The sequence below is a fragment of the Malaclemys terrapin genome, chromosome 9 (assembly GCF_027887155.1).
Source record: "Malaclemys terrapin pileata isolate rMalTer1 chromosome 9, rMalTer1.hap1, whole genome shotgun sequence".
Taxonomy (NCBI): domain Eukaryota; kingdom Metazoa; phylum Chordata; order Testudines; family Emydidae; genus Malaclemys; species Malaclemys terrapin.
In genome coordinates, this window is record NC_071513.1 from 49,936,957 (window position 1) to 49,961,212 (window position 24,256).

The 24,256-nt window shown below is 41.2% G+C and overlaps 1 protein-coding gene across 7 annotated transcripts in view; it reads left to right on the forward strand.

Moving 5' to 3' along the window:
- The window catches only part of FARP2 (FERM, ARH/RhoGEF and pleckstrin domain protein 2), a 197,296-nt gene that overhangs the window by 166,577 nt on the left and 6,463 nt on the right, over positions 1-24,256 (forward strand). For 4 of the 7 annotated variants that reach the window (XR_008446209.1, XM_054039883.1, XM_054039877.1 and 1 more), the window contains exons 16-25: positions 423-556; positions 3,302-3,383; positions 8,021-8,258; positions 14,379-14,509; positions 15,247-15,315; positions 15,740-15,829; positions 16,563-16,645; positions 19,838-19,956; positions 20,681-20,844; positions 23,381-23,488. Coding sequence is in view for 6 of the 7 variants with exons in the window: in XM_054039883.1 (XP_053895858.1) it covers positions 423-556; positions 3,302-3,383; positions 8,021-8,258; positions 14,379-14,509; positions 15,247-15,315; positions 15,740-15,829; positions 16,563-16,645; positions 19,838-19,956; positions 20,681-20,844; positions 23,381-23,488 (1,218 nt within the window). In the remaining variant the exon portion in view is untranslated. Of the gene's footprint in view, positions 1-422; positions 557-3,301; positions 3,384-8,020; positions 8,259-14,378; positions 14,510-15,246; positions 15,316-15,739; positions 15,830-16,562; positions 16,646-19,837; positions 19,957-20,680; positions 20,845-22,227; positions 22,341-23,380; positions 23,489-24,256 lie in introns of those variants that run through there. The other 3 variants (XM_054039880.1, XM_054039879.1, XM_054039881.1) reach the window with 3 other exon arrangements.

Here is a 24,256-nt window from a genome sequence, read left to right on the forward strand (position 1 = left end):
AGATATTTTGCTTTGTATTATATATTTTTTCTCAATGTCTCCAACTGCTGAATAATGCCATTTACTGTTACAAGCTTTACAAAAGAACCATTACATTAGTGTTGAAATAAAAACAATTATGCAACACTGGTTGTGGGAAAGTTCCAGAATCACATAATTTATTATGGTTGTAGAATGGTCTATCTGCATCTTGCCACTGGAACATGGAATATGCCTATGGCTGGGGCCAAATGACGCTTCAAATTTTTGAAGCTTGGTGAGGAGAGAAATTGCATCTTTCTTTATATTCGCTAGATGATCTCTTCCTTAGACGTTTCCCTTTTCCTCCTGCTCTTTCTCGCCCTATATCTTCAGGAGCTAAAATTCAGATTGTCTGTTAATAACATTTGACAAATGACCATTATTTATATTTTCTCCTGCAGTGGTTCCGCAGTGCAGTCATCAAGGAGAATGCCATGCCTGAAGGTCTGATGACGCTGCTCTTCTCTAATATAGATCCAATCTATGAGTTTCACCGAAGTTTCCTGAAAGAGATGGAGCAGAGGGTAGCACTATGGTAAGAATTAATAGTGAGCTTTGTGCCTGAGTTCTTGGGGATTGTCTGCTGTATGCTCAAGCGAAGGCTGTTGCTGATCCTTCAATCTGTACAATTTGGCACTTCTGAAACTGTGTAAAAGGAATAAATGAAGAGGTGTTTTTAAAAATATAAATTATAGAAGGGAAAAAATACAGCTGGAATACTCTTAAAAGGCCACAATTTCATGCATTATTGTCCCCACAATCCCTCAGATTTGTACATGTAAATTATATAATAGCGTACCTAATCAACCTTTTTGTGTATAGTTATGTATTCAGCATGCACAGATGTGAGTTTTTGCAGCAGAACCTATTGCTCCCTGTTCCAAAATTTTGACCTCATTTTCCTAGCCCTAGCAACGAGAAGAAACACCAGGTCAAAAGGATAATAGTACATGTTCTTTGGGGTATTTTACTTGGTCAGGTTAAAGTATCTCCAAATAAAGTAACTGGAAAACAAATGTTTCTATGAATAAAAGATGCATAAGCAAAGTTATTAATTTCTCACAGAACAGCTTTTCTGATTTTAGAGAAGGGATTCCAGGACCAATGACCTTTGTGTTATTTTCTTGTAGCCTGAGACATAACATACTGGAATCTAACTAGCCATCATAGGTCCAATGTGCTAAGTTCTGTTCGTGGAATTTAATTGATTTAGTGATTTTTTTTCTACCTCTTTATAGTAGCAAACAAAATTTTCTCTGTGTAGACCCTGGATTTCATGACTTGGTTGTTGTGCCTCAGCTTATGAAGATTCTGACAGAGAGGGCATAAGCCAAATAATTGTATACGGTTACAGCAGCCTAGTTCTGGAAGAACAGAAGTGAACAAATACAGCGTACAAAAACTAACAAAAATAACTCAAACTCAGGTGGTACCCTGTCAAGACTATTTTTACAAATCTCTGAACAGTTATACCAACCTCATCATGGAGTTAATTTCTGATCCTTTCCTCATGTGATTGTGGGGTGGTTGTGGTTGTGGTTGGTTGTTCTTTTTTGTGGCCACCATATTTGCTGTTCCCCATGATTTCAACTGAAGTAGGAAGCATGGGGAGATGGATTGAAAGGCAGAATACGTCTTGTTTCCTTTCGTTATCCAAAAGTCATCTTTAGTACACACATACAATTGTTTCAGAGCAGCACCCGTGTTAGTCTGTATCCACAAAAAGAACAGGAGTACTTGTGGCACCTTAGAGACTAACAAATTTATTTGAGCATAAGCTTTCGTGGGCTACAGCCTACTTCATCGGATGCATGTAGTGAAAAATATAGTAGGAATATATATATATATATATATATATATATATATATATATATATACACACACAGAGAGAGAACATGAAACAATGGGTATTACTATACACACTATAAGGAGAGTGATCAGTTGAGGTGAGCTTTTATCAGCAGCAGAGGAAAAAAAACCTGTTTGTAGTGGTAATGAAAATGGCCCATTTCCAGCAATTGACAAGGAGATATGATGAACTGTAGGGGGGGAAATAAGCATGGGAAATAGTTTTACTTTGTGTAATGGTCCATCCACTCCCAGTCTTTGTTCAGGCCTAATTTAATGGTGTCCAATTTGCAAATTAATTCCAATTCAGCAGTCTCTCGTTGGAGTCTGTTTTTGAAGTTTTTTTGTTGTAATATTGCGACTTTTAGGTCTGTAATCGAGTGGCCAGGGAGATTGAAGTGTTCTCCAACTGGTTTTTGAATATTATAATTCTTGACGTCTGATTTGTGTCCATTTATTCTTTAACGTAGAGACTGTCTGGTTTGGCCAATGTACATAGCAGAGGGGCACATGATGGCATATATCACATTGGTAGATGTGCAGGTGAACGAGCCTCTGATAATGTGGCTGATGTGATTAGGTCCTATGATGGTGTCCCCTAAATAGATAGGTGGACAGAGTTGGCAACGGGCTTTGTTGCAAGGATAGGTTCCTGGGTGAGTGTTTTTTCTTGTGTGGTGTGTGGTTGCTGGTGAGTATTTGCTTCAGGTTTGGGGGCTGTCTGTAAGCAAGGACTGGCCTGTCTCCCAAGATCTGTGAGAGTGATGGATCATCCTTCAGGATACGTTGTAGATCCTTGATGATGCACTGGAGAGGTTTTAGTTGGGGGCTGAAGGTGATGGCTAGTGGTGTTCTGTTACTTTCTTTGTTGGGCCTGTCCTGTAGTAGGTGACTTCTGGGTACTTATCTGGCTCTGTCAATCTGTTTTTTCACTTCAGCAGGTGGGTATTGTAGTTGTAAGAATGCTTGATAGAGATCTTGTAGGTGTTTGTCTCTGTCTGAGGGGTTGGAGCAAATACGATTGTATCGTAGAGCTTGGCTGTAGACAATGGATCAAGTGGTGTGGTCTGGATGAAAGCTGGAAGCATGTAGGTAAGTATAGCGGTCAGTAGGTTTCTGGTATAAGGTCGTGTTTATGTGGCCATCATTTATTAGTACTGTAGTGTCCAGGAAGTGGATCTCTTTTGTGGACTGGTCCAGGCTGAGGTTGATGGTGGGGTGGAAATTATTGAAATCATGATGGAATTCCTCAAGGGCTTCTTTTCCATGGGTCCAGATGACGAAGATGTCATCAATGTAGCACAAGTAGAGTAGGGGCGTTAGGGGACGAGAGCTGAGGAAGCGTTGTTCTAAAAAATTGTGTATCCAGGGCCCTTATCTAAGTACAGTTTCGCATTCCATTGTTTATTTCCATTGTTTGTGTTTATTTCAGGGAAGGACAATCCAACTCTCATGTGAAAGGAGATTATCAACGGATTGGAGATGTCATGCTGAGGAACATGTGTATGCTGAAGGTAGAAGAACTGACTCTTGAAATTCTGAGATTTTCAGATCAGCATCACTTATTGACAGGGTAGTAGTTCCAATTGTAGCATTTTCACCCAACTCAGTGATCTGTACATTAATTGATTATGGTTTGTAAATCACTTTAAAACAAAATATAACAGGAGACTATTCGTAGCAACTAACACTACTGCCATTGTATTTTATACCACCTACATCTAAGACTGATAAGAGCTGGCTGCTTAGAAGACTAAGCGTTTGTCTGCATGAGGAAATTAAACAGCACAGATATAAAGGAACAATTATTCCACTATAGCGATGCCAGTATAACTCTGCTTTTTTTTAAAAAAATGCTGGAGTAATTATTCAGGAATGAAATAATTTTTATTCAGGAATAGTGTTCACACACAGTTATACTAGCATAGTTGTAGCAAAATAATATAATAATAAAAGTATACTGGGTTCTTCAGTCATTGGAGTTATCCGTAGTTGCCTTTTTGATCTATCTTCAGTTTGTTTTTATAACGTGAACTATAAGAGAAAGTTAAAAATATCATGATTTTGGTGCAACTAATCTCTACCATAGTAACTAATTTCTACAACATTTTTTATCCTCTGTCTCAGTGGACATCTGGTTTTGTTTGATTTTTGTGGTGTGTGTGTGTGTGGAGGGGTGGGGGGTGACAGGTGTCTGTCCTGCTGTCTTTAAACTACCTTAATTTGGGTTCCATTCCAGATTCTGGAGAGGAGTGTACTATAGTGGGCACAAATCCTTTTGCTGGTCTCTTCCCTACCCCTGTCTCCACCCCTCTGAGTTCTAGTCTCTCTCTTTTGGGCTTGCAGTCAGTCCCAAAGCTTACCCAGCTTAAACTGGTTTTTCATTTGCTTGCAAACTTTACATATGTCCACATTGCCAGTACTAGTTCCTTTCTCTTTGGTTGTCAAATATTATGTACACTCTTTGTAGATTGTAAACTGTAATTACTACTAAGCAGCAATAGCAACTGTATTGTAACTTTTTAATTTTTTCTTTTCAGATTCATGTTACTGTTTTATATGGCATATACTCAAAAATTAGGAAACACCAGAACTAAGGCTGCCTCTGCAACCCTAATTCAGCCCCCTTGTGTTATATGCATTATGATAGTAATTAATTATGGGATCACATACTGTTTTTTCCACATGATGCCTGCCTCATTTAGGGTGACCAGATGTCCTGATTTTATACGGACAGTCCCGATTTTTGGATCTTTTTCTTATATAGGCTCCTGTTACCCCCCCCCATCCCCGTCCCAATTTTTCACACTTGCTGTCTGGTCAACCTAGCTTCATTCAGGGCACAGAATGGCTCTCTTAAGGAACAATTATTCAATATTTCCTTATATCCTTGTTGTTTAATATGTGACCCCAGACCATCCCGTGAGATGGAGTGTCATTTGCATTTTAGAAATTGGGAACTAAGGCACAGAGAAATAAATATGAAAAATCTCTGAATTTTGGAATGTTCCATTTGAAATACCATGGGACCTGATTTTTCAGCATAATTCGCATCATATATCACTTTGTATAGACTCATAGAAGATTAGGGTTGGAAGAGACCTCAGGAGGTCATCTAGTCCAACTTCTTGCACAAAGCAGGACCAACCCCAACTAAATCATTCCAGCCAGGGCTTTGTCAAGCCTGACCTTAAAAATCTCTAAGGATGGAGATTCCACCACCTCCCTAAGTAACCAACTCCAGTGCTTCACCACCCTCCTAGTGAAATAGTTTTTCCTAATATCCAACCTAGACTTACCCCACTGCAACTTGAGACCATTGCTTCTTGTTCTGTCATCTGCCACCACTGAGAACAGCCTAGCTCCATCCTCTTTGGAACCCCTCTTCAGGTAGTTGAAGGCTCTTCCCCCTTTTCGTTAAGTGCATCCCATCTCTTCCTAGCAATCCTTCTTCCTGGAACAACATCCCATGGTCGAAGAATCCAAAGCCCTCTCTCTGACACCACCTGCGTGACCACGCATTTACCTCTATAATTCAATGGTCCCTACCTGGGCCTTTTCCTTCAACAGGGAGGATGGACAAGAACACGACTTGTGCCTCAGACTCCTTTATCCTTCTTCCCAGAGCCACGTAGTCTGCAGTGACCCACTCAAGGTCATTCTTGGCAGTATTATTGAAGCCCATGTGGAGAAGTAGGAAGGGGTAGTGGTCTGAGGGCTTGATTAGTCTCGGCAGACACTCTGTCACATGCTGAATTCTAGCTCCAGGCAAGCAGCACACTTCTCACGTCTCCCGGTCTGGACGGGAGGCAGATGGATAACTCCGTCCCCCTTAGGAGGGAGTTCCTGACCACCACCCCCTGTCGTCTCCTCTTGGGAGTGGTGGTCGTGGAACCCCCATCCCTAGGACAATACATCTCATGCCTTGTGGTCAATGGGGTCTTCTTCTGATCCCTTCCCTCAGATGACTCTTCCAAACCATTCTCTGCCGTAGTACCTGTGCAGAGAGCCTGAAAAAGGTTTCTTACCTCTATCTAGATTGGGAGTACATGGGTTCTCCTCTTTCTTCTTCTGGAGGTCACATGCTGCCGTTTTTCTTCCCTGTTCTGCACTGCCCTCTCTGATTCTTCAGTATGCTGTGCCTGCAGTACCAAACACTGACTTCTGTCAAGAAAGTCTTCATTTTCTCTGATGCAATGCAGGGTTGACACTTGGGTCTCTAGTCCTTTAATCTTCTCTTCCAATATGGAGACCAGCTTGCACTTCGTACTAACAAAGTTGATTCTACCCTCTGCGAGAAAGACAAACTATATGCTATATGTTCAAAGCACTGCTCCCATTGACTTCAGTTGCAGCTGAGTGCTTAGCACTTCTGTACCCAGATCCCAGGGTCTCAAGTCAAGCACCCAGAAAATGAAGAACATACCATCCATGATCACCTATGAATAGTTTGGTTTAAGTGACTTGCCCAGCATCACATAGGAGCTCTGTGTCAGAGGCAGGGATAGAATCCAGTTCCCCAAGGCAGCCTTCAAATGCCTTAACCATGAGACTCTCCTTTTTCCCCCTACAATTCCATGCCTCATCTCTACATACCATACAAATTCTGCAACAAATGAAGCAGGGATCCTACAGACAACAGCCTCCTTTACCATACAGTGCTGATGCATCACCAGAGCAGACCCAGCCTGTGCACCAAATGAGGCAGGTGTTCTGTGGAAAAAATAGTATGTGAACAGATAATTAAAGACTTTATCATAATGCATACACACAAGGGAGGCAAATTGCATAGGCTGAGTTTCAGGAATCTTGGGTTCTATTTCAGGCTCAGGAGGGGAGTGTTCTCTGTCTTCTCTGGTCCCCCTCAAGTTTGACCCCTTCTGCCCCAACCCCTGCAACCTGTCCCAGGTCTGTCTCTTCCACACCCCTGGCTCCTTGTCCCAGTTTCCTCACCTTAGGCTTCTGATCACGGTCCCAGTTGTCTTGCCCTCCACGTCTCACCCTTTTGGGCTCACTGTCAGAGTCCCAATCTCACCCCCACCCCAACTCCCAGTCTGTTTCCTTGCCCAGGCAGTGCCAGTTCTCTCTTCCCAACTCCTTGTCTGATCTCTTTCCACTCTTCCCCACCCAACCTCTGCCCTCCAGTCATGTCCATGTCTCCCCACTAACACCATTGGCTCCCAGTCCCAGTATCTCTCCTTGGGCTCGTCGTCCAATCTTAGTCTCCCCAATCACCTCCCTGGCTCCTTATCCCAGTTTCTTTGCTCAGCCAATCCCAGTTCTCCCCCAGCTTCTTGTCTAATCTGTCTCCTTGGCCCCCAATACCCATTTTCCCCACCCCACCCCCCTCTGGTTTCAAGTCCCAGTCCCTTTATACAGCCAATCTTAGTCTCGCCTTCGCTTTCCAGCTCCTTGTCTAATCTCAGAGTTCCTCCCGCAAACTGGCTCCCAGTTTCCTCCCACCCACTCCTGGTCTCTCCCACAATGTCTCCCAGCCTCCCCTCCATCCTGTTCCCCAGCTCCCATTCTCAATCTCCTTGCCCAACCAGTACCAGTCACAATTGTCTTCTTGTACCAATATACTTCTTTCCCACCCTCCAGTCCGGCTCTTGTCCCCTTTGCGTTTAAGTCAGATGGCTTCCTCCTCCACTCTGCCTGGGCGTCAGAAATAGCTAAACTGTTTTGATTGAAATTTTCCAGAAAAAAAAATTCAGCCTGAGGCAGACACCCAGCAGGAAAAATTTCAGCCCAAACAGTTAAAGCTTGGCAAAGTTATAAGCAACTGAAAACAGGATCTTGTAATGGGAAGTGTCAGGTAACCTTAATAATAGGCAATGCTATCCACTCCACCTATGAAGTATAAGTAATGGCCCTCTCCAGAGAACAAAAGCCAGCCAACCATATATGAATATATTTTAGAGATTTTTAATAGAGCAGTTACGATATATGGTATTGCAAATGTTTATTTTACCAACAGTCAGGGCATATGCAGATTTTGTTTATATTTTTCATGTTTCAGTATTGTAAATAAAACTGAAGATGAGGGACAAGGGGATGCTAGTGTTTCTTGATGTCCATTGGTCAAATCTAGACCATGTTAAGGGTTTCCCCCCAGTTTCTAGTCATTCCTGTGTCTCTTGTGATCCAACAGGAGTTTACCAGCTACTTGCAGAAACATGATGAGGTCCTGACAGAACTGGAGAAAGCAACTAAGTGCTTAAAGAAACTGGAAATGGTTTATAAGGAGTTTGAATTGCAGAAGGTTTGCTATCTGCCACTCAACACTTTCCTGCTCAAGCCCATCCAGAGGCTGATACACTACAAGCTGATCCTGGGGAGACTTTGCAAGCACTACACAGTAGAACACCAGGACTATGCCGACTGCAGGAGTGAGTGAGCGGTGAAGATGCTAGTCTGAATTCTGTTCTCTCCTTTATATCAGTTTTGCATTTCAGCATCTCTTAGTGGATCCAGAAGTATTGCAGCTCAGAACTAAATGCAAAACTCCTTTCTTTGATCTAGCTTTTCTCAAAAATTTTGTTATACACAGAACTCACCCTCTCTTTCTCCCTGTCATTTGGATGCACAAGCAAGCTCGCCACCTAGAAGCTTTGCTGTTTCTCCTGCAGGCTGAGAGTGTTTCTATTTTTATGTATGTAGCAGTTGCTCACATAACTATGAAGATGGGAGCTATATAGATATCTAGCTCTCTTGGCTGAGATTTGCAAAGCTGTCTATAGGATTTAGACACATCTTCTATTAAATTTAATCCCCTAGGTGGCCTTGAAAATCTCAGCCTAAATATGTATTTTTCTTATAAAGATATGTCTTGTAACTGTTCCGTCTGGGTTCTGTCATTTAGCGCAGGAGACATTCTTCAGAACTGTCAATAACAGGCAATCCGGTCCATCCTCCCTCTTCAATATTTCTGCTTCCATTGAAGAACTCTAGATTACCTGTCCAGTGTTTGAGTGTGACCAGCACCACTCAGACAAGTGCCTAGCATAGAGTTTCCTTTGCAGAGGCTACCATGTTCTCAGGTGTGCTAGCTCTTTTTTGCAGTTTTATTTGGCTTCCCTTCTGTGTTACAGACAGATAGAATCATAGAAGATTAGGATTGGGAGAGACCTCAGGAGGTCATCTAATCCAATCCCCTGCTAAAAGTAGGACCAACACCAACTAAATCATCCCAGCCAGGGCTTTGTCAAGCCAGGCCTTAAAAACCTCTAAGGATGGAGATTCCACCACCTCCCTAGGTAACCCATTCCAGTGCTTCACCCCCCGCCAAGTGAAATAGTTTTTCCGAATACCCAACCTAGACCTCACCTACTGCAACTTGAGACCATTGCTTCTTGTTCTGTCATCTGCCACCACTGAGAACAGCCTAACTCCATCCTCTGTGGGAACCCCCCTTCAGGTGGTTGAAAGCTGCTATCAAATCCCCCCTCACTCTTCTCTTCTGCAGACTAAATAACCCCACTTCCCTCAGCCTCTCCTCGTAAGTCATGTGTCCCAGACCCATAATCATTTTTGTTGCCCTCCGCTGGACTCTCTCCAATTTGTCCACATCCCTTCTGTAGTGGGGGGACCAAAACTGGATGCAAAACTCCAGGTGTGGCCTCACCAGTGTCAGATAGAGGGGAATAATCACTTCCCTCGATCTGCTGGTAATCCTCCTACTAATACAGCCCAATATGCCGTTGGCCTTCTTGGCAACAAGGGCACACTGCTGACTCATATCTAGCTTCTCATCCACTGTAATCCCCCGGTCCTTTTCTGCAGAACTGCTGCTTAGCCAGTCGGTCCCCAGCCTGTAGCGGTGCATGGGATTCTTCCGTCCTAAGTGCAGGACTCTGCACTTGTCCTTGTTGAACCTCATCAGATTTCTTTTGGCCCAATCCTCCAATTTGTCTAGGTCACTCTGGACCCTATCCCTACCATCCAACGTATCTACCTCTCCCCCCAGCTTAGTGTCCTCTGAGAACTTGCTGAGGGTGCAATCCATTCCATCATCCAGATCATTAATAAAGATGTTGAACAAAACCGGCCCCAGAACTGATCTCTGGGCACTCCACTTGATACCAGCTGCCAACTAGACATCGAGCCGTTGATCAATACCTGTTGAGCCCGACAATCTAGCCAGATTTCTATCCACCTTATAGTTCATTCATCCAATCCATACTTTTTTCACTTGCTGTCAAGAATACTATGGGAGACCATATCAAAAGCTTTGCTAAAGTCAAGATATATCACATCCACCGCTTTCCCCATATCCACAGAGCCAGTTATCTCATCATAGAAGGCAATCAGGTTGGTCAGGCATGACTTGCCCTTCGTGAATCCATGTTGACTGTTCCTGATCACCTTCCTCCCCTACAAGTGCTTCAAAATGGTTTCCTTGAGTACCTGCTCCATGATTTTTCCAGGGACTGATGTGAGGCTGACCAGTCTGTAGTTCACCAGGTTCTCCTTCGTCCCTTTTTTAAAGATGGGCACTATATTTGCCTTTTTTTCCAATCATCCGGGACCTCCCCCGATCACCACGAGTTTTCAAAGATAATGGCAAATGGCTCTGTAATCGCATCAGCCAATTCCCTCAGCACCCTCGGATGCATTAGATCTGGACCCATGGATTTGTGCATGTCCAGCTTTTCTAAATAGTCCTTAACCTGGTTTTTCACCATTGAGGGCTGCTTGCCTTCTCACCATATTGTGTTGCCCAGGACAGCAGTGTGGACCTGTCCTTGTCTGTGAAGACCAAGGCAAAAAAAGCATTGAGTACTTCAGCTTTTTCCACATCATCTGTCACTAGGTTGCCTCCCCCATTCATTAAGGGTCCCACACTTTCCCTGACCTTTTTCTTGTTGCTAACATACCTGTAGAAACTCTTCTTGTTACTCTTCACATCCCTTGCTAACTGCAACTGCGGTTGTGTTTTGGCCTTCCTGATTACACCCCTGTATGCTCGAGCAATATTTTTATACTCCTCCCTAGTCATCTGTCCAAGTTTCCACTTCTTGTAAATTTCCTTTTTGTGTTTTAAGCTCATAGAAGATTTCACTGTTAAGCCAAGCAGGTCGCCTGCCATATTTGCTGTGCTTTTCTGAAGTCCAGGGTCCATATTTTGCTACTCTCCTTTCTTCCTTTTGTGAGGATCCTGAACTCAACCATCTCATGGTCACTGCTGCACAGGTTGCCACCCACTTCTACTTTTCCTACCAATTCTTCCCTGTTTGTAAGTAGCAGGTCAAGATGAGGATGGCCCCTGGTTGGTTCATCCAGTAGTTGTGCCATCTCGCTGTGTACTACAGACAGATGCCATTTGAGCACCTTTAGAGCAGGGAATCTCTTTGTTCAGCTATGGCTGGTAGAGGTCAGAATGTCTTTTCTCTGAGTGGTGCCCTGTTTACATGGCACTCAAGAAATGCTTTTTTAGAGTGGCTCATTCTTAGATCATCTCCCGTGTGATTAGAAGCAACCTTCTCCTGGGCCACTGAGCTCATGTTTCCAGGCAGTCCCCTGCTTTTGGTCACTCTCTCGGAGATACTCACCTTCCCACTACAGGGTACTTTGCAACACCATCTCTGAAGTACTTCTGTTTCAGTCCAGCACAGGTGAGCTGCCCATCAGAAGCATCTGATTGCAGCATGGCAGATCAGCAAAAGGGACCACAAGCAGAAAAGAAGCTGGTCCAAAGGGCATCCATCTCACCCCTCCCTCGCCTACTGTTCATCTACCCACCCAAGACAGTGATACCAATGAGAGCAGATAGCTGAATCCCCATCAGCAGCAGGTTCAGGATGCAGTTGAGCAGCTGCCAGAATTGTAATAGGATTCACCACCTTTTCTGCATGTGAAGAATTGTCTTCAGTCCAACCCCCAAATTCCTGAAGGAAAGGAAGCCATCAATCATCTTCTGAAAGCTTGTAGACTCTGATTCTGGTAGACATGGTCATCTGAGACCCAGTCCTAATATCTCTCAGATGTAACTTTGTCTCAAAAATCAGTGCTTCACCACAGTACTGTACAAAGTTTGACAGCTAGATTATGAAAGGCCAGTTCTCAAAGCCAAGGGATACTTGAATCAGGCTACAACAAGGAGTCTGGTGGCACCTTAAAGACTAACAGATTTATTTGGGCATAAGCTTTCGTGAGTAAAAACCTCACTTCTTCGGATGTTTTTTACTCACAAAAGCTTATGCCCAAATAAATCTGTTAGTCTTTAAGGTGCCACCAGACTCCTTGTTGTTTTTGTAGATAGACTAACACGGCTACCCCCTGATACTTGAATCAGGCTGGTGTTCTTTTTAACGATGGCAAGGCAGAAATTAATCTCCATGACTTCTGCAAGGGTGTGAATAAGATACAGACATGGTATGTGGAACCTGGGACATGAGGATTACAGCATCCGACAAATTGTCCCGTTCAAACTCGTTGGCCTGGAGTTGGGAGTGTTCACTAGTTTCCTGAAAGTGCAGTGTCTGCACTGGATGATGTAACAGACTCAAATAACGGAAAACTGGTGCTGCAACCATATATGATGGGATTTCTGAGGCCATCCAAATTACTGAAGTTTCCCAACCTGTTTTATTCTTCGTTGAATGAAAAGTCATCTTAACTATTCCAAGAAGTATCTTGCCACTTTGCCTGTAAAAAGGGGTTTCCTTGTTTCTTTTACCCCTGCCAGGAGGCCATCTGAACTACAAACACTGCCTATTTTCCACTGGGAGAGGAGGTGCTGTGTTTTTCAATCTGGCTTCATGGCTAATGGTCCACAGAGTTTTACTGTTTTTATCATCATTTTGCCATCACAAAAAAAAAAAAAATACACAGATGCTTAATGAGCTGTCTACACTGAACTAAGAAACTTGGCTAGTCGGCAGCACTATTTTTCAAATGCTATTCAAACTGCAGGGAAAAGACCTCAAATTCCCATTGATAAATGGAGCCTGGTGTGCATCAGAGAATCATATATGGCAAAGAGCATAATATGACCTGTTAGACATCATGTACATTTTAGGAGGTCAGCATAAATAGAAGAAACCTGTGGAATCAATGTCTGGTTACTGGACATTGCTAATCAGACCTTATGGCCTCCATTGAAGACATTTTTGGGAGAAAGGACCTGCATGCTGTGATTGAAAATTAAGATAACACACCTGAAATAAATTTCCCTTAACTATAAATCTATTGTTAGGTTATGTGCATTTCACACACTGCCCCCCAGTCACTTCTCAGGCACAAAAGGATTATCAGAAGTGCCTTCCTGAAAGACAGAAATTACCAGCTAATTTATTCTCTTGGATAGCATGTTTGGTAATTCTTCCCTCTTTTGGGTAAACATATAGCTTTCAAATGCCCCTTTCACACAAGTAAACCGAAAGTCTTGGTTAGTCAATATTGAGTTTTAAAAAGTTAGAAGAGGAAAGAGAGAGGGAAAAAAAGTACTTCTGATATTATTGCCTGTGATTGACAGCTCTGGAGACTGGACTCTGTCCTTTCCCAGGGCAGACATACTGATTAGCAAATTTGCTATTGAAGAGAAAATAAATTAAAGTGAGAGAGAGAGAGAGTGCATTTGTATGTGTGTAATTTTTTTTTTTTTGGTTGGACCTACAAAATGTATGGTTTGCTCATTCTGCTCGTTTTGCAGTCATTTAAACAGTGATGATATTAGTCCACAGAGAAAGATGTTTTGGCTTAAAATGCTGTAAATTCAAGTTGTGAAATTAATACAGTCTAGTAAATTCAATACCATTTAAAAATAATAGAAAATGCTAAATGGAAAAGCACAAAACTGGAGGGAAAATGTTTAAGTTTAAAGCATGAGTTTACTTGTGTTTTAAAATTAGTTGGTTTTTTGTTTGTTTGTTTGTTTTTTTTAACACTGTAGTTTGGGGCTTTATCAGTCTCCTGCCATACGCTGGTACAATCGTCCCTGTATGAAAGCAACATCACCTTCAAAAGCACCACCCTAGAATAGGAGATTTTATTAACAGCTGTTAATAGCAGAAATAAATAGATAGCTTTAATGAATACTGTTCTATTTGAATAGAAAAGTCCTTTTCTCCTCTGCCATTCCCCAATTTTTTTTTTCCTTTTCACTTTTGACAGTTAATATTTTTAATCCAAGTTGGAAAATGAGTCCTTGCTTCCAACTGTGGAGGAAAAGATGTAATACTCATTCAGAAACTCTTGCTTGGTTAAATATATAAATGTAGGAAAGAAGTTGCCATACCATATAGTGTCATATTTTCTAACGTTGAAACTAAAGTATTGGTTACATGGTAACTACTTTTGGATTTATAAATTGTAATTACCTGGTAATCTCCAGAAACATGTAATTACCATGAAGTTGCATGATAGTCTCTGTGTGTTTAAAAATAAATGCATACATAAATTTGAGCCTTTAACAAAGTGTTACAATATAACTGATGATAGATTGATGGCTAGGACCTCTGGCTTTGTCTGCAGAGCCCTGATCTGTGTTGATGTTGCTTTTCCTGCAGATGCACTGAAGGAGGTTACAGAGATGACATCTCAGCTCCAAAACAGCCTGATCCGCCTGGAGAATTTCCAGAAGCTGACAGAGCTACAACATGACTTGATTGGCATTGATAACCTCATAGCACCTGGCAGAGTAGGTAACTTTCTTTGCTTAACTTCTAAAGCCTTTATTGGCTTTGAATACTTAGGAACAACATTTATATAACATACTTATTTACCTGTCACAGACTTTAACTATGTATTTATCTTAAAGCCCATAAGGGTTCTCATAGGATATGTGTCTGTATACCAGGTCACATTTCCCACTTGTAATGGTACTGTAAGGAACAAAAACAAAAGTAGTTCAACTTAGATTGATATTCCATTGCCCTGCTCTGAGTACAACAGGTACTTAGTGAGCTGTTATGGTTGGCCCTTGGATAAGAGGATGATGTCACCAAATAATGACCACGCTGCTAGGTCCGCTGGGTCAGGCTCTGATTTATCTCTGCTTTAGAATGGCCTTAGAGAATATGGAGAATATAGCATTGATGAGAGGAGCATCAACAGAGTAGGTACCAGTGTTAGCATTAACCCTGAATATCCGTGACTTTGGGAGGATTTTTTAGATTCTAGATATATTATTTTTCTGATTCACATATTGGTAGTGTGGCACATCAGAGAACTAATGAACAGTTTAGCGTTCTATAGGGTTAATGGGGCATTAGTTCAGTAGCCAGTATGCTAAAGTCCAGCCTTTTATCAGAAATTGCCTTTTCTCACTTATTCCAAATGTTTGCAGCAAGGAGAAAGTGGGGAAAAGGAAGAGACTTCAAAACTCTGTGCACTTGGAGAAAGGAAAAGCTTGATGTAATTTTTTTTTCCCCACAGGAATTTATCCGGGAGGGTTGCTTGTACAAGCTCACTAAAAAGGGTTTACAACAGAGGATGTTCTTTCTGGTGAGTGCTTCCTTTGCTGTCTACACATCAAGTGTCCTCAAGGCATAGCCACAAATCAAGCTGTTTTCAGGGATTGAGTCCCAGTACAGAGATGATGGAGCTCAACATACTAACCAAATGTTCACTGAGTTTCTTCTCATGGTATATGGAGGACAGCAGTAATCCAGTCCATTTTCTGTTTACATACACCCATTTATTTAATTTAAGTACATTTAAAAAGCCATGTTAATATCAAGCTCCATTAGAGAAACAAAGCAAATGTTTTTAATGGAAATGGACAAAATTGGTAGAGAAAGAAACTTTATTTTCATGCTTTTAAAAGGTATTACAAACAATGGCAAACTTAAACAAAACATCTGTGTGGAAAAGGTACCGAGTAATGTCTTTTTAAGCATACAGGTTATATTCCTCCTTCCTCTGTCAGTTCTCAGATATGTTGCTGTACACAAGCAAAGGAGTCACGGGTACCAATCAGTTCAAAATTCATGGACACCTCCCTCTGCATGGCATGCTGGTAAGTAGTTTCTTTCAAAGTGCACCACAGCATTGGTTAAATAAATACATAAGCCATTGTGCACGGAGGCCTCTTGGTGCATTCACTTCATGCAGTTATGCTGAACTAAAGTCTCAGCTGCTGGTCAGGAGTGAGGTGCTTCCAGGCTGTTGAAAGCAGCCTCGTTGCCAGGGTTGTCAAAGACCATGGAGATGTGGACTGGACCTTTTTCATGCTTTAGTCTGTGTGTGATGCCAGCGGACAAAGCACTCATTCTTTTCACCTCACTAGCAAAGAAATCTGAAGACAAACCTTGTTTAACTCTTCACTTTTGCATGACTGTTTGAGACTGATCTGGGAATGCTGATCTGTGCTGTTGTTTTTCACAACTAGCCATAGCAGCTCTTCTACCCCTTCTTCTAATAGAGCTATTCTTTCTTTGTTTGACTTACAGTTAATAGTGCTGGATCCTCCGGTGAGTAATAAGATGAACCTTAGTTGGAGTTGCTCCTTTCTGACCCCATTGGCTATGGCATTTACACAGCCTACAGATGTGGCACTAGAACTATAACACATAGATTCCAGTGTAGAACCAAAATAGACTTTGAGTGCTTTTGAAGTAGCTGCCTTTCATACTTGTTGCAACTCTGAAGTCATGGTGTTGTGAATGAGTTCCTATCTAACCAGAGAGAACAACTTGGGTACATACCATTGCACAGTGAGTGATGAGAGAAACCTTTTTTCTTCATGTTAGGTGGAAGAGAGTGAGAATGAATGGTCTGTCCCACACTGCTTCACAATCTATTCAGCTCAGAAAACAATAGTAGTGGCAGCAAGGTATGTATTTCTTCTTCCCAGCCACAAGCAGGTAAGAGCCCTTGGATTAAACATTTGGCTGCTGATTGCAGGGGCCAGAGGAGTGCTTCATGGATCCTTGGGAAAGCATGGTTTTGACAATAGGTTTGAAATATTCAGCATTTAAAGACCTTTTATTAATGCCATGTTACAGAAAGGAGTATTTGATCTAACCAAACCATGCATTCTTAAAGGAACAGCAGCAGAAGTGACATTGCTAGTGCATTGTTTCCTGATGAGCTGGCTGAGCTTGCAGTGAAAGCCTTTAACCAATTGATTTAAAACAGGAAAAGTGGGAAAGATACAAGTGATGCTATTTGGCGATCGAAACATGGAAATATTTTAGAGAGCCAAACAAAACCCAAACCCCAGTTAAAATGTAGAAAATGAAAATGGGATTAAGAAGTGCAGAATTCCTGGGCAGATGTAATGGAGGCATTGCACAAACCAGGAAATGAGATGAGTTCAAGGATGGCTTGTAAAGTAAACAAAGTTCTTTTCAATTTAGTCCTTTTCTCTTTTAGAAAATTGAGTGTTAGCAGCTCCCTGCTGGACAACACAACAATAAATCAAGACCTTTCCCTCCTATTACAGCTTTCAGGTAGATAGTAAAAGATGTGACCTAGAAGGAATGATACATAATCCAGAGAACTGATTTACAAAAGTGAACTTTTCTTCTGCACAATATTCAGTTCTCTGTAATTTGCTTTTCTTGTAAGTGATTAGAAAACAGAATATTTGCATGACCTATAAGCTAAATTTTTCAGTCTTTATTCAGTTATTACTGAGGGAAGTCTCCAGTTAATTCAATGTGAGCTTTGCCTACATAAGGATTGCAGTTGGGATTGATACATTTGCAAGGCAAAACTTCACACTAAGGTGATAAATATATGCTGTAGAAAGGACAGGATGTACAAAGAGACTGGCTAAATTAGTGAAAACCTAAACTTTTCCATTTCCAGATTTGGAGCATATAAATTTGTTACCTCAATATTACAGTAAGGTAAACCATTGTATTTCACTACAGAATTTGTAATATTTGTTGCTAAAAAGATGCTTTTAAAACTGGATTGGTTTATTGTTTGTTGGTTTACTGTCACTCAGGTTTATTGTTTTTCTTTATACCCAAGATGTAATCTCTCTATACTCCAAATGTAAAATTTAATTTACAATTTCTACAATCTCCTAGGAACATACCCCAGTAGTTCTTGTGCATCTAAAATTCTCATGGGATTCAGTTGAAGTTATGCATGCACGGGTGATGCAGAATTGGAGCCCTTAATCTAGAGGTTACATATTCTTTGTAGGTTTTTTTATTCAGCTAGTTTCATAGCTCCTAATGTTAGCAAAAGCTATAGCCAAACATTATTGAAATCAAATTTTTAATGGCTTACCAGTCACTTATTTTATATTTTGCATATTAACAAAAGGACTAAATGAACCCTTTTCGAGTGCTAGCTTACCTGAAAATGTCAGTTTTGAAGTTTAGCGATTTTTTTAGTCAACTGTGAGCCAAAAAACCAGCTTTGAAATATGCTTAAAATCAGAAGAGTATATAATTTTTTTCACCCTGTCATAACTTGGAAATGTTTGACAGGATTTTTCTAAAACTTAAAAAAGAACAAATGCTTTGTCTTGATACTAAAAGGAAAAATTTACTCTGTAGCAACTATTCCAGAAAATAAAAAATATGACCTATGAAGTTCTTACCCAGTAATCACAGTGTCACCCATATAATCTATAAATGGTTACCATATGCTCTGGAATAAATCTTCAACATCCTTCATTCTCTGTTTTACTCTGAAGATGAAAGCTAAAATAGATATCCTTTTTAAAAGGAGTGCCATCCTTCAAATGCTTCAGTATTATCATTTTCAGTGTCATTCTACCTACCCAGTCTAAGATGCCTTCCTTTAATATGATCTTCAGTTGGAAAATATTTCTTATCTCAAAAAAAGTAGATAAGTCATAAAGCCCATATAAAGAATGATGATATTCCTTGTAATTTCATCCCAAAATATGTGTGGCACACAACCCTAGAACATGTTGTTAAAATTATACAGCAGTTGAGTCTGACAGGTCTGCTGTTCATTCTCTCACCTTTTCAGTATAGATTGTGTATGATTTTAAACTGTTATTTTAAACCTGTGTCTTCAACTGCTTGGTAATCATAAACTCTAACTTCTCCCTACTCCACCCTCCCATTCTGTGTCTTACATTTTAATGGCATGTTGCAATATATTTACCAGAATTATCTGTAATTAGATGTTTGAGCCCTAAATTTGATTTTCCGCATTTAAAAGGCAAGATCCCCATCAGAAGGCTTCACACGGAATCACTTAGTAAAGTTTCAGAGTGGTAGCTGTGTTAGTCTGTATCAGCAAAAAGAACAAGGAGTACTTGTGGCACTGTAGAGACTTAACAAATTTATTTGAGCATAAGCTTTCGTGGGCTAAAACCCACTTCATATGTATATATATCTTCCTACTGTATTTTCCACTGCATGCATCCGATGAAGTGGGTTTTAGTCCATGAAAGCTTATACTCAAATAAATTTGTTAGTCTCTAAGGTGCCACAAGTACTCCTTAGTAAAGTGGTCACCAACTAAAAAGTCAGCTTTTGCCAGCAGTTACCACACATAATTATCTGAGGTTACTAGGTTTTCCTTATAGTTAGTTACCACAAATGTCTCCTATTCTATGTGATATAGGTTGGAAAATGATGGGTTTTTTTAAAGGGCTTCTGTTTTAAAAATTTGGGTACATCAGCTCCCTTGAGAGTAGTGTCATAGCTCTGGTGTGGAGGGAATTAGGTTCAGGGGAGATCAACTTAACTAAGTTACCATTGCACAGGATGGGCCAATGAGCATTGCAACTGTTCTCTATACTTTTCTAACAAGCCCAGGTTGATTTCAGATGGCAGAAGGATGGGGAGGAGTGAAATTTTCTATGACTTTGCACACTTGAAATTGTGGAACTTAAATCCCTGTCAGGAAAGCTGCTTCTGTTGCTATATGATAAACTGTGAACAACAGGGCTACCCCCTGATACTTGACATCATATTTTGGTAGCTCAAAATGCTGGCATATTAAAGTTCATCGTGATTCAAAAATCTAGCACTATGTCCCAGTCCAAAACCAGGATGCTTAGCCAGCAGCACTCTTTGTTTTGCAGTACCCGTCTGGAGATGGGGAAGTGGATGGAAGACCTAAACATGGCGATTGAAATGGCCAAAAAATCTAATGAGAAATATGACCCATTTTTGGAAAGCTCCATGTGTAATCGCTCTAACAGTAAGTAGCATTTTCCTTCTTTATTGACATACAGCAAATGGTGCTGTGATCTCTGCATCTTCCAAATTCTCAGACAGGAAGGATAAATGGTATATACTAATGGAGTGCTGTTTCCTTATTTTCCTTAGAGTAGACTCCCCTAGCTAGAGTGATGTTTCTGGTATTTTGAGACTCAGCAGATAGAAGTTTGTGCTGCAAAGCAATAATGTGTTTTGCATGGTCCATAATCCCCTTAACCATCTCTTATTTTGGAGAATATTCCTCTGTTTAACCACACAGTGTTTTTTCCAGTCCATAGATGCTGGTATCTTTGATGGACAAGAAGTTCCTCACAGCCTCTCGTAGACTGAAAACTGTGTTTTTACCGTGGTCTGTGATGAAGCATTCCTTTTTTCAGTGAATTTTCTCTGTTGCACAGTGAGAAGGGGCTCTTTCCAAGTCACATGCTTCTCTGGATGTGATATTGTAAAACATATGCTCAGCGTTTTAATACAAGCTGCATTTTTGATTTCTATGAGTCAGATATCCCAAACACAGTTGGATCGTGACAGCCAGAATGATCTGTTCAGTGTGACTTTCAGGGCTGTGTAACAAATTCATGCTGATGTCTGTTAGTGTTGGGTAGGTTCAAGAAAAAGTTGCAGACATTCCGAGGAATCCCAGTTTCTGCCACAGGCTATGTATCACAGTTTTCTTAAACTGCCACTGAATTCTCCTCCCCCAGGATCCTCTGATGAGGTGTCTCTAGAGCAGGAATCCGAAGATGACATACAGTCTTCTCGTAGCTCCCTGGACAGGCAGAGCCACCACCGTGCCAACACTACAATGCACGTGTGCTGGTACCGCAACACCAGTGTCTCCATGACTGACCACAGTGTGGCCGTCGAGGTACCCTATAGGGCACAGCTCTCACTTCTCAAAGTCTGTCTCAACTCATTCACCACCTGATCTTCCTCCAGTACACGTTTGTTACCATCAGTCATTTCTGTGGTGATTAGAGAGAGAGTGAGTGAGTGAAAGGTTAATAAATGTTTGAACATGCATGTGTGTCTGTGTGTATACATGTACACATGTTGGTACCCCACCACAGTGTTGTTATTCAAGGGAATGTTTTGAAGAAGAAAAATGTAAAAGGAAAACTAGGAAACTTCTAGGACAGAATTTTTAACTTGAGTTCCTTGAGATCCTCAGCCTCGCCAGAGGGAACTGGCTATTTTTCTCTTTCTGCCAATGGTGTTCTAGTTTAGGGCCAATCCTGAGCTACCAAACCCTGGGATCGGGTGCTAATTAGGTACTGTACTTCGTTCATTGTCCCTTGACTTAGAAACTGCTTTACTCTCAATATTTTCATAAAGTTGAACTATTTCTCCTTCGAGAGGGCCTCTGCCTATTCCCATTTGTGCGATGTACCCTCCCCTGAACCAGCCCTGCTGAGCTTTGGGAAGCAGGGAGTGCCATTTCCATTCAATATTTGTCTAAGTTTATCAAGCTGTTTATAGAGACTTGTTCTATTTTAGCTGGTGTGCCAGTATTCAGTGTGTTAGAGCTCACTCTCCCTGTGTTTACACCATAAAAATCTGTAGGGCTGCCACCTGGATTTCTGTACACACACAGCATTAGTCTTGACTTTGTATCTAGATTTGAGGCTTCCTTTGGGAGGCAGTTCTGCAATCCTTGTTTAGTTAGACCTCCCTGGCCCACCTTCCAGGAGGATCGTACTGCTTGCTAGATTCCCACAAGTAGGAATATGTAGTAGTTACCTGGTTACTTTAGTACCTTTGCATATTTCCACCTTCCTATCTTCCTGAGAGTTCTGTTCTCAAAGCACTCAGGTTTAATGGAAGGAAGTGCAGCTGGGCATTAAAATGGAGCACCTAGATTTTCATGGTTTACTTAGCAAACTAATAAGCTCATTGTTGGAAGTTTTATAAACCTTTTACATTGGCGTGGAGACCATGAGTTTGTTATCTTGCCAGCAGGCAAACTGGATCCCGTTTGAAGGAACCTGACCTTGCTTCCTTTGGCAAATTTATGAATGCCACCAAATCACTGTGATATCTGAAGTGCTGTGAGCTTTATACCACTGACTCTAGGATTGCAGTATGAGTTCTCCCAGCACCTTTTTGCTTTGCTCTGTATTTCAGATTCTAATACAATGACTTTTTCACGTTCCTTTGTCATTTAACAGATGCTTTTCTAACATCACTTTTTCTAAAGCTCTATTTTCTCTCTCTCTCGGCTCAGTTTTCTGTTTTCTTGCTGTTTCTCCAGAGCTTTCTCCTCACTATTTGCTGGGCCAGACCCATCGGCCCAACACAATCACCCATGTTTGCTGGTACCGGAACCAGAGCCTATCCCTGTCTGATTACTTATGCATGATTCAGGTAAAAACACCTCTAAAACACTGAGTTGAGTCCAAAGCAGAAAAAAATTCTAGTTCCTCTCCCCTACTTTCCTCTCCCCTGCACCGTAAACATTGTGCAAGTGTGAGAATGCCTGACACATCCAGAATGGAAGTTGTAATGTTTGGTGATTGGTGCGGAAGTCCATTGATCTCTTTGTCTCACCTTCCAAAAATAGCCCTGATATCCTTTCAGTTTATGCTACACCAACCTAAACTCTGGGCTTTCTTTTTTTCTTTTTCATTGGATATAAAACTAATATGCTGTAATTTCTTCCTGTAGTTTTAGCCACATCTGTTTCTCATCTCACTGTACCACTATTCTATTACTCAGGTTCCAATATACCAGTATATTAACTTAAATAATGCTTCCCTGCAACATGCTGTCCACTCTAGCTCAGCTTTATGTAGTCGTATCCTGGTCCAGAACCCCAGTGTCAATCAAGAATCCTTTTTTGCTTGTTTCTTCTTATGTTTTATTTTTGATCTTGCTCAAATAAACTGAATGCAGTGTCTTGGTGGATGTTGCCAATTAGTTCTTAGCATGTTTCAGGAAGACAGAATGCGGACAGTGACAATGGTAGGGCTAGATTTTTGGGGAGCTCAAGATCATTCTCTTCTTAGTGAGGTGCTATGGATGGTAAATCATTGGTATAATAGAATTAGAAACCCATACAGTAACAATTGGTAAATAATCACATAATCAAATTCAACCATCTTCTGTTGAGGTGAAAATGCCATGCATATTTAACTGTTTTGCAATGTGAAAGCAGACCATTTTGTGTAGGTGGCAAATTGACAATGCAAAAATGCGCTAAGGCATTCCATCAGTAACTGGAACATCCTAGAAGTCTCTCAAAACATAGGAAAAAGACTGTCTGTTAATTGTTCTGCGTTGTCTAGAAGCAGCCACAATAGGGAACATCAGTCAGCATATGGAATAGTGCCAGCAGCAGCATTTGTCTTGTTCTTGGGGAGAGTGATCAGTGATCTCACATTCATTTTCTTTTTCTTCATTGCTAGAATCAGCTTTCAGGGTACCTGCTGAGGAAATTCAAAAATAGTAATGGCTGGCAAAAGCTCTGGGTTGTCTTCACCAACTTCTGTTTGTTCTTCTACAAAACTCACCAGGTAGGCTATAGTAGTGGAACAGTATGGGGACAAGGGGAGAGATATTGGATGGAAGACACAGATATAACTCTTTACTGTCCTCTAGGTGCATTTCACAACCATCTATCATCTGCACTGAATTTGGAGCCTAACTCCAAAGGCATGTAGCAAGAAAAATAGCCGGCAGCAATTAATGGAGTCAGGCTCCCTAAGGCTAAGGGCCTTTCTGTTGCAGCTTTAATCAGGATATCCTGTTTTGTAAGTGGGAAGTGTGAGGGGTGGGAGTCTCTTGAAGTAGAGGCTAAAGGAGGTCAAGTTGATTAATGAACCTTTCACCTACATCTTTTCTCTTCCTTTGTGTTTAGATGCCAGTCCAATCTTCCCCACTCCTTTTAAAGTTCAGCACAACTAATGGTTTGAAATAGGCCTCAGGAATTCCTGTGACAGTGGAGTGATTTTTGTGAATGTTGCCACAATGCTACCTGCTCCTTCAGTCCTCATTAGCCCAGTAAACCTCTTTCATGTTATACGGGCTTCTTGCCTTGAGGAAAGTGTTATTGGGAACAAAATCTTTGTTTTGCTGTGGGAATAGTGCTCTGGATTTGAGAGAGACAGTGGGGGAAATCCAGGAGACAGTGAGAGGCAGGGGAATAGAGGCATGTAATTTTATTAAAATAATTAAGCAAGCTTGGGGAAAATTTCATCATAATTTACAACATACGGGTCTCAAAATAGATGGAAAGGCAGCTTCTCTTATCATCTCCTGCTAAGAAAAAATAAAGCCATTCT